Source organism: Apis cerana, linkage group LG10, assembly GCF_029169275.1.
Source record: "Apis cerana isolate GH-2021 linkage group LG10, AcerK_1.0, whole genome shotgun sequence".
Lineage (NCBI taxonomy): Eukaryota > Metazoa > Arthropoda > Insecta > Hymenoptera > Apidae > Apis > Apis cerana.
In genome coordinates, this window is record NC_083861.1 from 8,401,185 (window position 1) to 8,417,939 (window position 16,755).

Genomic DNA, 16,755 nt, shown 5'->3' on the forward strand with positions numbered 1-16,755 from the left:
AATATATAACAAAATAATATTTTATTCAAATATAAAAAATTATATTTTTCTCAGCAAATTAATCAAGATATTGTTATTTGAATAAGTGCAATATTCAATTAATTAATTTACACAAAAATTTTGAATAATTCTAAATAATATAGAATTTGTTCAAAGTTTTTCGAATATTATACGAATGATACGCTGCTTTGCGTAATTTATGTGACATGTTTATATAAGGATAAATTGTTCAATCTAGGATAATAAAATTATGTAAACAATGATCTAAATTTTATTTTAAAACAAATAAATTTAACATTATTTTTAAAAATTTATTTATATTGAATAAAGTAACTTCGATTAAAATTGTAGTTTTTAAAGAATTATTCTTCTAATTGATTACTGTTGATTTTTGAAACATATATGTTTATTACATAATAACATTAGTTGAGGCAGCAAAAAAATGTCAATTTTCATATATAGCAAAAATAAGAGCATAGTATTAAGTATTCACAAGATAAATGTAGATGAATGAAAATTGCAAATTTTTTTTCTCAATATTTTTCTTCCCATATTTAGACGTTTTAATCTGACCTTTAACACTATCATAACTAGTATTTTTTTTATAATTAGTAGCAAAACACACAATTGATAATCAATAAACGAAACATCACTCGTTTGCGATCAGTTCAATTCTACTACTTTGTATAAAACTTTTTAATATATCACAAAATTAGATACAAGCAGTGTAGTATCAACTATACTTTTGTACAGTATATATTATTTTGATTTTATTACATTCTTACTTGTAATTTGATCCTCTATGGGTAATTAAATAGTTACTTAATACAAACAATTAGTAAAGTATATGCATTTAATAATAAAATTTTAAAACGAATAATTAAAATTTGATTTAATTGTTCAAAATTGACTTTTTAAATTAATTAAAAAATTTAAAATAACCCATAGAAGATCAATAACAATTTGTTTTGATAAATATTCTAAATAATGAGCTTTTTTTAACTTTTTATGTATTGTAAATTAATAGACACTTAATATTATATAATAAAAGTAGTTAACACATAGATAAATAATATAAATGTAGATTAAATCTAATAAAGAAAATAGTACGTTGAAATCATTTTCAATCAAAGATATAAATAGAAAAAAAAAAATTCATAAAGGTATGGTTGACACTTCACTGTATATGAAATTATGTAACTAAATTTTTTTTATAAATTTTTAATTTATAATATAAATTCTTTTTTTTGTGTGACAAATGAATATAAAAAAAAACCTACTTACAACTAAATTAAAATAATAATGTTAATTTGACAAAGATTATAATGTACTATCTGTTTATATTATCTTCTGATATACATAAATTAAAATTGTCAATTTATCTTTTATAGATTCAGCATAAAGATTTCAGTGTTTAGTGAATTATTTATAAGTTTAAATTATTTACTGCACGCAAACTAAACAATAAATATAAATTTTATCTTAAATGATAATAAAAATAGATTTTTTATTCTATAAAATATATATCTAAAGAAATCTCAATTAAATATTTTGAATATTCCAAATATTTCCTTTATATTTTCATTTTTATATTATCTTTTATAATACTTTTATTTTGTTCATTTTCTTATTTTGTTCAAATTCATTTACAAAATTCATTAAAGATATTTTTATGGTATATTTTTGATGATATTATTTTTAACTAGTTTTCATATAATCTTTAATACACAAAATAAAACTTAAAAAAAGAAAAAGAAAGAAAGTGAAGAATAAGAATAAAAAATTATGCGGAACTTCAAAATAAAGAAAATCTTTTATATGACAAAAGGATAGTGACAATGTTTTAATATTTAAACACTGAAATCTTAATGTACTTTTTACTTTCATTCAAACTTTTAGCATAATGAAAGAATAGTTAAAAAATATAATGATATTATTAAACAAATTTTATACTTTTAACACACATTAGTTTTTTTTAGATATATATATATATAGATTTCTATATACATATATTTGTACGTTTTGATGTACATATTGCTCAATATAGAATTAATTTATTTATATTCTAATACTGTGCATTACACACACTATATAAAAAAATGTTACTTTTCGCGTGACGAACATTTTTAAGAAATATTCTATGTCTCTTTATCAATGCAACAATTCTGTGTGATTATATACAAAACAATGAAAATGGAAGTTTATAATATTTTCTCAATATATATATATATATGATGCGCGCATTTTCACTTCTTTATTTCTTTTTATTGTTTTTGTATATCATATATTTTTTTAATAAGTTCATGAAATACGTTTTTATCCGCATAGTTTATTAATATGAAGGTAAATTGTTTCTTTCAATCTCTAGATTTGTATCATTTGGTTCTTTATCTTGTTTACTTTCTTCTTCAAGGAATTTTTATGCACTTTAACTGTTTCTACCATCCCCTCCATATACTAAACTTGTTACAGGATTAATTAGCATCATATATGCTAATTAAAACGAAGATATTACCAATAAGGTAATTACAAATCCAGCAGTCTTTCCTCCAAAGCTAAAATAAAAAAACAATTATATATATTTGTTAATAAAAAATATAGAAGTCTATAGATTTTAGTAAATTTTCGCATAATGAACAAATGTTCTTCAATCTTCTTTATCCAAATTTGTATATTTTTAATTAAAAATTTTAATACTTGAAAAAACAAAAAGAAATCTTGAAATTAAATATTTTAATACATATTTCCATATATAAAATTTTATATAAAATATAACTAATTGAATGATTGATAAATTGAACAATATTTAATAATATTTATAATACAATAAAAATATCAATAATTTTTCCTATTCATTCTCTAATTGTAAAAGATATAGATAATTTATAATTATACTCTTGATTAATTTTAGTCTGATAAAAAATATATATTTTTTTAAATAATTAGATAAAATATAATGACATGTTCAATTGCTGTAAAATAACTAGCTGAAAATATATGGAACTAATTTTGTTAACTAATGCAACAATTTATTTAAAAAAAATAATAAAAACATAATCAATGCGTATTTTCGTTTTAAAATTCGAAAAACAAATTTAAATGGAATAAATTAGAATTTTATTTAATTTGAATTTAAAGTAAATATTTTATTTATTTTATATATTCGTACTTTTTGATAATCCATAGTAATTTTTAAATAATTAACTTGTAGATCAAATAAAATGATTATAAAATAATTTTTAGATTTTGAAGTAAGAAATTTATCAGTATATAAATTACAATATATAGATTTAGGTAATATAAAAAATAATGAAGACATTTGGATATTTATTTTAAAAGTATTTGTTGTATATATTTATAAACAAATCAATTATAATCAGTTTTATTCATATATTTGCTAACACAAAGAAATATATTATAATTATATTCAATATTTATGAATTTGCATAAAAAACAAAATTCTTTCAATTATATATTTTCTAATATAAAAAATAAAATATATATATAGTGTTATACTTTTTATTACAGTAAGTACATATGTGATAACTATTCATTTCAAATATCTATTTGCAATATTTTTTTCTGTAATTTAAAAAATCAAAATAGTAAAATATTTATATTTTAACATAATCACAAAATTGTTTTAATGCAACAATTCATTTATGAATTGTTGTACTATTATCAGAACTTAAGTATATTTTACAAACGTAGAAAAAGAATAAATATTTATATACAATGAATCATTATCTACAAATAAATATTAATTATCATTTTAAAAAAATGTTAACATACAAATTTTTTATTATAAAAATATAAAATTCGCTTTTGGTATTCTCATTCTTTCCTTGTACATTATACCTTGATCTACAAGAACAAAGGGCACTTCAATGTAATTCTTGTTTAAATTCAACATGTATACATACAATTATTCTTCCTTATTGAAAGAATTTAGTACAAAAAATACGAATTTCGTATATATTTTTTTAAATTAATTATATGGATGGAATCTATAATAAATAATTAATATTAGTATAAATAATAAAATCAAAAATTAAAATAGAAATTACAGATGACAAAAATACGCAGAAATCTAAATGGTGTATTTAACAATTTTAAACTTGCTTTGTTGCATTTCTGCAATTTTTGTTTTAAATTTCGAAAATAAATATCGAAAATAATATCGAAAAAAAAATTGCACAATAAATATATAGAATTACAGTAATTCTTTATATATATACACATAGAAAGAAAAGGAAAAAAATATTTTCATATTTTGATGAAATATATAGGGAACAATTTTTTTGTTTCATTTTCACCATTATTAATTTATAATATGTGCCGTGAATAAAATAGAGTATAACATTAAAGCAAGAAACAAATTTTATCATCTTTTATATGTGTATATAGCAGCAAATCCAAAGGATTTTATGCGCTCCAGTAGTTTTTAATCATTTATTGTCCTCCATAAATCGATGAGATCATTGATTGATCGAGACCGCATTTTCTTCAGGTATAGATACTTTTTGTCTGTATATTATAAACTCGTTGCTTATTTGGTCATCAAAATATATTGAGAGTGATAGAGAGCGAGAGAGAGAGAGAGAGTGTGTGTGTGTGTATGCTTGTGACGATCCATCGAGACTAAAAAATACTGAAACCAAAGTATTGAACGCAACAGTAATCTGAACCTGCAAAAAAATCTATCCTAAGATAATTTCTTTTTTGAAAAGAGATTGAACCTCGGAGAAAAATTCTGCATTCGAAAAAATTCGATATTTATTTTAATGAGGATGCATTAAGTGACCAACTATTTGAAATATATATACACAAGTTTTTTAATATAATTTTGGATCAATACACAACAAAAAACTGCATATTCTAAACTGCATAAACAATTATCTTACATAATAATAAAAGTATTTTTTTTCAAATAAAATGATTGCTTATTAAATATAAAAAAGATTTATTGATTATTAGATCATTGTGAAACTTACCATAAGAATAAGACTTTATGATGAAGTGTTTACATCATTTGTTAAGGAATTGAGAAGTGAAACTTTGTTATCCTCCAAATCGAGAGGATCCGAGGTATAAAGACTGGTCGTAGCTGTATCACCTGCCGTGCTAGTTACAGGAGATGTGGCATTTAAGAAAATGTCATCGTCGAAATCTAATAAATTTGAAGTAGGATTATATGCCATAAGTTCACCACCACTTGTTCCACTAATATTTTCTGCAACTATAAGTAAATTAAAAATATTTAGTTAGATTTTTAATTATGTTTAAATAATTACAATGTTTAAATAACTACAATTGGAAATTTTACCATTAGCATGATCATCTTCCTCTTTCTCAGAATGTGGATTTAATTCTGGATTAACTGGCATACCAAACGACATTGGATCATCCGCTCCAAATAACTGAAAATTATTTGCAGTTAATGCATATTAATTAATAAACAAAAAATTTATTTTATTTATTAAATTACTTACACCAAGAAGTGTATTTGCATCAATACTATAACCCTCGCTACGTAAGATTTCACGGAGATTGTCCAATTCCGTTTGCATTGTTTCGAGATGATTATCCATTTCCTCCCTATACAGAATTATTTAAAGTAGATCAAAATGTATAAACATATTAAAGTCCATACTTTGTGAATCAAAAAGGAAAATGTTGTAAATCCTTTTAATATTCTTCCTGAAATATATAATCTTTCTATATGTTTGAATGACTCCATAAGCAGATTTTTAATTTAATTAATTAAATTAATTAATATTTTTTATTTAATTAAATTAATATTTTTATTTCTCTTTTTTGTTAAGTTAAAAAAATATTTGTCTCAACAAATATATATAATAAAACAGAATATTTATCCAATATAAAATAAAAATTAATGACTTTTTTTTATAATTACTTACTTATGCAATCAAATCAAAGAAATTTATAAGAAAGAGATTGAGTATTTTTTTCAATATTATTTTGCAACATTAATAAAATATTGGCATTTTTGCAGTGCACGACTTTCAAAACGTTTTATATTAAGTTTAAATTAATAATTTATATTGAGAAATATTCAAACCAAATTGACCTTTAGAAACCAAAAAATAAGATGAACAACTAATAAAACAATTATATTATAAGCTAAATGAGAATCTAACAATCGTAACACTACAATTACCAAATATATCATAGGTATAAGATAAAAGATAAAAATAGTTTCATATAATATATCTCAAAAATGTAATTTATAATTTCAATAATTTAGAAAGAAGATTACTTTGAATAAAATAAATTATATATATATATATATATATATATATATATATATATATAATTTATATGAATTCATTTTTATTACTTTTAATTTAAAATAAATTTTTTTTGAGAAACTGAATACTAGATTTTTGTGATTTTCTTTAAATTAAATAGAAGTATTAAAATTGATAACAAAGAAATTATAATAATTTCTATATAATATATAGATAATTTGGAATATATATGAGAAAAATGATACCAAGAATCCTCTATTCTTCAGATTTTATGGAATATCGTGAAATCCCTAAAGATCATAGGCAACCATTTAGAGATCTAATAAAAAGTCATCAAATTATTATTAGTAGAATGTTATAAATTGAAACCTTTCTGATTGTAATGCGAATAGAGATAAATTGGCTCCCACCTCTGTTTTTTGATTAAGAAGTTCCACTATAGATAAGTGGAATGTGCAGCATTCAACATTTTTTTTACCCATGGTCTGTGTTGAACTTACATTGAACCTAACCTGTAAGCAGCGTCACACATGCCAGAAGAAATGACACAACTTAGAGATAAATTTTTTGAATTGCTTGTGCTTGCTCCATTGCAGTTGTCTTTTTCTTGCTCCAAACATTTCTCAGCACCATTTGTATAGGAATTTCTTCTATTATTCTGTTCATTGTTACCATCTACTTTGTTTAGTTGATCAAATGTAGTGTCATTTTCACTAGTTTCAGAATTGCCATTATTTTCACTAAAGTCATTTTCATTACTTTCAATATCTTCGTTGATGATTTCTGGCACTATCAAAATGTCCTCAAGTTTCACTAAGGTTGGATCATTTTCTTGAATATCTTCCTCCAAATCTGTTGGAGTTTCTATATCGAGCTCATGCTCTGTTTCAGTAGTTTTACTCATATTAGCTGCCATTGCTGCGAGTTTTGAACTACGTACAGTTGCCATAGGTACTGGTTTAGAAACTGGTTTATTTTCCAATAAAGCGATCGTCACTGATGAATCCTCTAATGGCATTTCAAGCATATGTGTTTCTTCCCTAAAAAAGTGAGATAAGCAGTTGCCAATCTTCGTTCTTGAGCTTTTAAAATCGTTGCTGTGCCATAATCTGTTTTTGAACACATTTTTGACTACAATTCTGAATGATGGAAGTATTGCAAGAGCATACACAGATGAATTTAAAGCATTATTACAAGAACATGCTTCTAAGTAGGCAATAAATTATAATTATTATAATATTAGTCAAATTGTAATACTTCTTTTATAATAGAAATCTACATAATGAAAAACAGAACATAGTATTATACTAAAGTGATGTATATATATAAAATATATATAAATAAGAAAGTTAAAGAATTATTTTTTTGATTTGATAATATTAAATGTATTCATTCTTTTTTATTTTATTTATAAAAATTATTTCTGTTATTTAAAAGAAAAGTAAATATTTAATGGTCAATTTAGTTTGATTTCTTTTTAAAACTGCTTATTATAAAAAATTAATACTACGATTTAAATACTATATATATAAAGAATTATATTTATTATTTGTATTATATAAAATATAAATAACTTATATATATAACTAAATTTGAAAAAAAAAACACAATCATGCATGGAATAAATTTAAAATATGCAATCATAAATATATCTCTTATTTTAAATATGCTATAAAAAATATGTAAATAAGAACAATTTTTCATGCATATACATACATACATATATATGTATATGTATATATATAAAAATTTGGATGATAATAAAAATAAATTTCACGATATCTTGTATGTAATAAAATAAATGAATTTTTATCATCAATTTAATAGAATAATAATTATTACATCAGCAAGTGTACTCAGAGGCATAAGTAAAAATATAAGTAAAATAATGACAATGATAGCTATGAAATGATAGCTAGTGATAAAATTTTTAATAAATTAGATTGAATTAAATACAAATAATTTAACCAAGGATTAACAAGACTTCTCTCATGAAAATAACAAACTATTAAAATAATATTTTCCAAGCTTTAACTTTCTTTAAATTTATTTTAAAAAATTATAATTATATATATTATTTTAAAGAATTATAATTAATATAAAATTAAAAAAAGCAACTACTGATAGTTGAAAGATTGGCAGACTAAAAGAAGATCATTTTAGTATTAACTTTTTATAAGAAATGCTTTCAAAAAAGAATATTATCGCAATATTGCCGAATGTTCATGCAAAAAATGAAACTAAGCAAAATTGCGATATTATAAAATAATTTCTAGAAGTATAAACACCAACACCAAAAATGACAACAAGAGAAAAATGTTAACCTCGGTTCCTCTCCATTCTCCGTTGATGGGATCAAAATTTTGACCGGCACCTTGTTTTTCCTCCTGGCAATATTTAAATTGCAATAATATAAGTAATAATTGAGAATGAATTAATCTTATTATATTTTATGAAAATGAATTAAAAGAAAAAAGAAGTCTTTTGCAAATTAAATTTTTCTTGTATGTTTTAAGTAGCTGTAATTAAATTATGATATATGATCATGCAATTTAATTTTTGTACAAAATTTATAATGAGTGAATCTACTATAAATGATACAATTTAAAAGATCAAAATTTATGCCCCTGTGTCTTTCATCAAAATAAATAGAATATAAATTTTAATTTGATTAAAATATTATTTAATACATTCCATGCATGGAAAATAATAGGAATGTGTAAAAAAAAAAGTATATTATAATTAGTTTTCTTTATCAGTTTTCTAATCTTAGAAAAAAATATAAATAAATTTGAATTACAAAAATACTTTTTTTATAGAATTATGAATATTGGTATTTCTTTGTGTTTATCATGCAAAACTCCATCTTATAATTCTAAAATTGAAAGATCGTATATAACATACGTATACGTCACTTTTATCAACAAGAAAATCTATAATTAGAACATATAATAATATGATAATTTTATTTAACTTACTTTTTTTTACCCTTACATCCGCGTTTCTTTTTTGCTTCAATTTCTTGTGCATTAATAAGTTGTATATCATCTTGCAATTGAACAGAATCATCAACCAAATGAATTGTTTCCATATTATTATCTTCCATTATTAATGTATTATTATGCTCTGGACTTTCAATAGCTGGATTTGGATGTCCTTCGAGCATTCTAAATATAAAAGAAAATAATAATTATGAATAAAAAGAAAGAAATTTATAATTGCAAATTACATACTCTGCAACAATATATTCTGAATCCAGATCTGGTTCTGATGCATCAAGCTCATGAATAACAGGTCCTGCGGGAGATGCTTGTGACTAAAAATTCAAAAATAATTACAAAATAATAAATTATGAAAAATATATGGAACACATATATAATTACCTTGGATAATTTTGCTTGTTTGTTACGTTGACGGCTAGAATCATCAATCATTAATGGATATCTTCTTTTAACAGAAAGACCACCATTTCTTGAAGGTTGTACTAAAGTAACTAGAAAATGTATAAGTTTATTGACAATTTGTTGTTGTTTAAGATGCTTTTGTCTAAGCATTGCTAATTCTCTCCATAATGCTTCATTTTCTCTTTTCATAGCTCCAAGTCGTGAATCTAAATGTTCTTGACGACCTCTCATACTTCTGACTTCAGTAAGCATTTTATTCATTAATTCTGGCTTAATAGGAGTAAGTGTTGGATCTTGTCCTTTGCTGGATGCAATCTAAAAATTATTATAAGATATTTCTATATGATGTGTATAAGAATTTTTAATAAAATTTATAATATAAAAAATACTTACTTTTCTTTTAATATGTTCTACTAAATATGGATGTCCTTTACAAAAAAACTGATGTGCAAATTCCATTTCATCTCTGTCGCATTTTAAGCCACCAAGTTCAACAGAAACTTTCTTATGAAAACCATCTAGAATATATATATATTACATATATAATAAATATAATAATAATAATAAATGAAATATTATAGATAATATATATATTATATTATTATTATATACTCAAATATATATTTATTTTTATTTATTATATACAAATATATAAATATATAAATATATATATATATATATATATGTATATGAAATATTATATATTATTACATACACATATTCAATTGTCTGACAAAGCTGGCCATATTATTGTGTTTATAATAGTGTGGTAATAATTCTCTAGCAAATTGTGCTTGATTTCTGATGAAAAAACTCCGTCCATTCTAAAATAAATAAATATTACATAATTTTTTTTATAATGTAAAATATAAATAACAAGTATTATAAAAATAATTAATAAATTATATTGTGTATATGTACAATACATATACAATACATATATTATGTATTAATGTGTGAATAATAAAATGAAACAACATTTGCATAAAAATGAATTATATAATTAAAATTAAAGTAATATAATAAAAAAAAGGACAATCTAAAAGACATTTAAAATTTTATATGTATTTTTTTACTTTTATTATTAAAACTTATATATATATAGTAATTTAAAAAGTAAAATATACATATATAATAAATATTTATTAATAAATTTATATTAAATAAATATATTTTTATTATTGCACTCTAAATATAATAGAATTAATATATAAGAAACATTGTTTATATTAACATTTTTTATATTTAACATAAAAAAAAATTATTATAATATTAATAAAAATATTTAAATATTATTTATTGAAATTTATGGAAAATATTTAATTTAAATTATTTTAAAATATATATATTATATAAAACCTAAAAAAAGAATAATGCATAATATTTAACAAAATAAAATTTAAAATAAACAAAAAATAAATATTTAAAATACATTTATTAAATATTAATATTAAATTTAACATTCTGCTTATTCATTTCATAGAAATCATTCATGTTACACAATTTATGCAATTTATGCATTATGCATGTATGAATCTTACCAAAATAATTATAATAATTATAAATAATTTTAATTGTAATTATTGTTTTTTTAAATTTTATTTTGCACAATTTATTAATACATTTTATTATTACAAAAGTTCAAAAATTTTCAGAATATATATAATTTATTCAAAATGAATTTTCGATATTCAATAAAAAAAAATTTTAATTTATCGAAATAATATAACATACATAATCATACGAAGTACGAAATAAATTACAATAATGTCGGGTGCATACGAAATATAGGTTGTGTACGTAAAAATGTACATTGCGGAGGTCAACGTTTAACTTACGTTCAACTCGTACTTAGAAGACATTATCATTACAAATAAATAAACATTTTAAAAATAAATAACAAATTATACATTAAAACTGTTTATACATATTGTACATAAAAATTAAGAAATCATAAGCGAATAACAAAATAAAAGTACTTACAGGTGACCAACAAATAAGGTCGTCAGTTTCAGGATCTTCGACCAACTTCCAAAGCTTGGCAAGGAACGCTGGTACGCTTGTACCTAATTCTGGGATTGTATGCATTTCAGTGTTAATACGTTAATTTCGATATGTAATAATTAATTAGTTTTTGATCTTGATCTATCACGAAAAAATCTTCACATCTCACGACAATGGCTGACCGCTGACGATGTTATTCTGCTAGTTGTACTTACAGGTGGGGAAAGAGGGGGAAATATTTTAATGGAGGAAAATGTTCGCTTTTCATTTCAGATTACAACGCCACATATTGTCAATGTTGAACAAACGCTATTGGTGTTTTCTCTTAGAGCTTAGATTTAGCCATTAAACGAGCTTAAATTTTGTGCATGATTTACCAATTTTAAATGAAAATAGGCTTTAAGATAATCTTTAAATAAAATATTTAAAATGTAAAAGATAAAAATAGAATTCTAAGTATTAGCGCGTAAATTTAAAAAAATTTAAAAAAATCAATTTTTTTCTTTTCAAATATAAAATTATAGGTTAGATAAAAATAATAAACATTAAAACATGAAATTACTTTCGAGATATTTTTATTTATTTTTACATAAAAATTATTAATACTGTATGTCTATACATATCTTTTGATATACTGATATTAATCTCATTAATATTTTTCACAATATATACAAAAAATTTGCATAAAAGATTATAATTCTCTTATATCTTTTTCATTAAATTAATTCATAACATTAATATAAAATTATAATAATATAATATTCAAAAATCCAATTTAATAAATATTATATAAAATATATATAAAATATATATAACATATATAATAAACATATATATAAACATATATAAAAAATGAGAATCTAGTTGTTGTAAAATATTTATAAAATTATAATATCATAAAATAACTAGATTTTAAATAAAATTGAACAAACATTATAATATACATAACTATAAAATATAAAATATCAATAAAAATTTTAGTTTATCCAATCCTAAAATAATACAAATTGAAAAATGTAAAATTATTTAACTATAAATTTATATGCGTTATTTTATTTAATATCTATCCTGTAAAACTAAAACGCGATGCTTATATAGAAATTTATAAATAAAATAAAAATTACATATTTATACATAATATATATAATAAAAGATATTAATGGCACTTTGCGCATTCGAATAATTATTTGCGCATACGCTTTCAACTAGATATAAGTAAACTTAGAAAAATTAAAATATTTATAAAAAATCTTCGGTAGATGTTATTGTAGCTTCTATAAGTAGACCAAAATCTAATTCAGTTAAACTAGCTGTAAAATAAAATCAATAAATGATTAAAATAATTTGTACGATTTAATAAATTTAAATTTATACCTTTTGCTGTAAGAAGATCAAGGAATGTATCTAAAGGAGATAAACGATCTGCCGAAGGAAATGCCGCTAAACCTATGTACAATTTATTTAAAAAAAAAAAAAATTATTAATGAATGTTTGATTTTTCAAATTAATTATTTATTTTTACCATTATGATGATTTTTGTGTTGCAAAGTTCTACCACGATTTTGACATATTTCTCCAGATAAAATGTTCGCAGCATGTTCACGAGCTCTTAACATAAAACTTACAGGATGTAACCATTGATTTAAAAGTCTTTTTGCTCGAGATTTCGGTAATAAAGATAATAAAGTTAATTTACGAATGGCGTTTTCTTTTGTATCACTGATATCTATAAAAAATGTTGATCAAAAAAAGCTTAAATATAAAAAAATTAAGAAAAAAATATTTTTATTTTAAAAAATGTACCAGCCATGATAATTTTGCTGACATCAACTTGTAACTCAAATACTGATCGTTGTACATATTGTAAAAACATGGAATATTTTAATGTTCTATATCCAAGGTAAGTGAAAAATGATGTAAATCCTTGCGGTGCCGGAAATGCTATACTTTCTATTGAACGCCTATAACGTTCCAACAATACGAATAATAACCATCGTCTTATTTCATCTAATTGATCGCTGAAATTATTTTTCAGTAAAAAATTATATAATTATTTTAAATTTTATAACTAAATATATATAAATAATTAATTTATATATAATTAAATCATCAATGATTTACTTACACGAGAATAAAACCACGCTCTTGTTCAATTCGCGGATCAATATTAGCGGCTCGACATAACATTTGACAAAGAGTCCGCGACGTTTCTAATTGTGCTGCCACATGTCTGGTTGCCATAGCATGGACATGTAATGGAGTACATGATCCCTTAACATATGTTATTGATGATTGAGTACCATGTTTTAATAAATACATAGATAATTCCCGTAAATTTACTGATACAATATGCTCCTGTTTAGAAGCAGTACAACTTTCTATTTCATTAAATGGCAAATTAGAATCTATTAATTTATTGCCACGACCACTTGTTAAATCTCCAAGTGACATTGTAGTTACAACTAATCTGTAATATTATTTATTGAAATCAATTTTTATTATAAAATTTATATTGTTAAAATTAAAAGAAAATGTTGAAATTAAAATATAAATTTATTTAATGATATAGAAGTTTTTACATTTATATAATTAAATAGATAAAAAGAAAATTTGTCTAAATTATTACCCTCCACTTGGAGACATTGGAGTACTGGATCTAGATAATGCTTCAGGTTGATAACATGCTAAAGAAACTAATAATTTTTCTGCAATTTTACTTGGCTTAAATCTTGCTTTATCTCCATTATTTTTACTAAGTTGATCCCATAATCTAGTCCATAAATCACTACGATATGGAATCAATCTTTGTTGTGGTGATAATAACATTACTGATGTATTCCAAAGTTTTTCATGACTCAATGTTACACTTAAATCATTCACTTTTATTTCAAAACTTATATACTCTTCCATAGTTGTAACGGGTAGTAAAGCCAATAAAGGTACGGCGTCTGCTAATAAATTTTTTTGTACCAAAGCATATGAACCGCCGATAAGAATTTCTTGCATGTATCGTACAATTTCCAACGATCTAGGTTTTTCTGCAATCGAGCATACTAATTCTGAAATAATATCCAGATCATTTTTATGACAAAGAAAGTAATGTAATATACCCAAGCGTACTTCTGCCGAACTTTCTTTACGAAATACTTCGGTAAGAAAATCGGATGAAATTGTTAATTGTACTAAGTCCAATGTAGGTAAATCTATTGTTAGTATATTCGTATTAAATTGAGATATATTATTTCCTTCTAAAAAAGCTGTATCATATTTCTTCTTGCTTCCTTTGCTATTATTTTCTAATTCAAGCAATGGTACCAAATATGAAGAATGAGATGGAAGAGAAGTTAAAGGACCACATAAAATGTGACAACATGGTTCATGATTTGTTCCAATTTCAAGAAGATGAGTAAACAAACTTGGTACAAGAACAATCATATGATGATGTTCATATATTGCAAACGTTGGTCGTATAAGTTTAGCATAAGACCATGGTATACCTGGTATAACACAATGGATCACACAACTATGATGAAGAAGTGTTACAGAATATGCAAAATGTACCGTGTTAGATTCAGTCAATGAATTAAGTACATGCTGCTGTGGTTTTATTGGACGATATAAATAATGATGGCAAACACAGACCATTCCTTTAGAATCAGAAACTACAATGAGATCTAAAGAACAATCATGAACTCTTAAAGGTATAACATCATCTTCATAAGTTCCACAGTTTGAAGAAGTCGATAATTGAGGTAAATTCAATGGTATATTTAACTGGGAAAAATAAGAAATAAATAGTTTGAAATATACTGAAATTATTATTAGACTAAGTTACTTACTACTGTTTCATGAGGTAATTCATCATGAAATTGAAGACCACTCAATGTTGGATTGGTTCTTATTGATTTATTTTCTTTTTCCTCTTCATCTTCAGAAACTAAACTTACTGGAATTTTTTTATGATGTATATAATATAGGACTTGATTTATCATGTCCCATTGAGCCCAAATGAATGCTTTAACTAATGATTCAAATTTTAACTCTTGTATTGAATAAAAATCTGATACTGATGTATCAAACATTATTGTATATATTACCACATCTATAACATGGAATAATCAATTGAGTAATTCATAAGAAATATACATTGAAATATATTTTATATATATTATATGATTCTTACATTCTTGATGAATTAATAATAAAAATTTATCCCATTGTCCATGTTCTTTTTCTTTATATAGAAATTGAATTCTCACTTGCTTAGATTTTTTTGTATCTAAACTATGTATTTTGATTTCTTTTCCTTTCAATTCAACAATAAATGCTTCATACATTTCAGTTTCAGTTGATATATTTTTATCTATAGATTCTGAATTTACATTTGTATCTATAGAAATTTTTTGTTTTGTTACATATCCAAAAACAGTACGATTTTGATTTATTGTTGCTTGTACAATGTTTAATACTTCTAAGAATTGATGCAATATCTACACTCATATTATATTTTAATTTAATTATAATATATATTTTATATAATAAAATTTTAATTACTATAAATTATAATATACTTGTAACTTATCGTTAATCCGATCATAATGACCTATAACTGTATATGATATACTTATGTTGTCTTTTATAGTTTCTTCTGTCCATCCAACTAATAAAGATCCATCCTTTTCTTGACCTAATAATTTCCATTGCTCTGCTAAAAATCAAGATGTATTTAATTTTAATTATAATATTAATTCTATCTCAATATTCTATTTCAAATATAATCAAATTCATATATATAATGAATATTTGCATTGTAATTTTAATATTATATATAATTTTTTAAGATTTTATAAATAATATTATTAATATTATTTAAGAGTTATATTATATATTATAATAATTACCTGAATGAGCTTTTTCTGGCAAAAGTAAACATAATTTAGCTGCAAGATTTTCTATCATATTTATTTATAAATCTTGTCTAATGAATAAAATATTTTAATTTTTTAATTAATTTATAATTAATTAATATACTAATATTATAATTATAATATTTTAATTTAAAAAAGTTCAATCAC

The 16,755-nt window shown here is 22.2% G+C and overlaps 2 protein-coding genes across 8 annotated transcripts; both read right to left on the minus strand.

Moving 5' to 3' along the window:
• Positions 1-248: 248 nt before the first annotated feature.
• LOC107993102 (heat shock factor protein 1) lies at positions 249-11,907 on the minus strand. 6 transcript variants are annotated; one of them, XM_062080087.1, is made up of 12 exons: positions 11,660-11,907; positions 10,392-10,500; positions 10,070-10,194; positions 9,656-9,991; positions 9,506-9,588; positions 9,251-9,439; positions 8,597-8,659; positions 6,785-7,312; positions 5,493-5,598; positions 5,327-5,420; positions 4,995-5,239; positions 249-2,555 (listed from the first exon to the last, which is right to left on the minus strand). In XM_062080087.1, exons 1-11 carry the CDS (start codon positions 11,762-11,764, stop codon positions 5,010-5,012), a joined length of 1,968 nt encoding a protein of 655 aa, XP_061936071.1. In that variant the 5' UTR covers positions 11,765-11,907; the 3' UTR covers positions 249-2,555; positions 4,995-5,009. The 6 variants fall into 6 exon arrangements, with proteins under 6 accessions (XP_061936071.1, XP_061936067.1, XP_061936072.1 ...); XM_062080083.1 differs by having other exon boundaries at positions 6,773-7,312; XM_062080084.1 differs by lacking the exon at positions 249-2,555 and adding an exon at positions 3,327-4,651 and having other exon boundaries at positions 6,773-7,312.
• A 331-nt stretch (positions 11,908-12,238) lies between these two features.
• Positions 12,239-16,729, minus strand: LOC107993086 (protein pigeon). 2 transcript variants are annotated; one of them, XM_028664446.2, is made up of 10 exons: positions 16,582-16,729; positions 16,252-16,385; positions 15,864-16,170; positions 15,520-15,782; positions 14,307-15,454; positions 13,806-14,147; positions 13,484-13,698; positions 13,203-13,406; positions 13,055-13,126; positions 12,239-12,990 (listed from the first exon to the last, which is right to left on the minus strand). In XM_028664446.2, exons 1-10 carry the CDS (start codon positions 16,637-16,639, stop codon positions 12,920-12,922), a joined length of 2,814 nt encoding a protein of 937 aa, XP_028520247.1. In that variant the 5' UTR covers positions 16,640-16,729; the 3' UTR covers positions 12,239-12,919. The 2 variants fall into 2 exon arrangements, with proteins under 2 accessions (XP_028520247.1, XP_016904780.1); XM_017049291.3 differs by having other exon boundaries at positions 16,252-16,388.
• Positions 16,730-16,755: the final 26 nt, after the last annotated feature.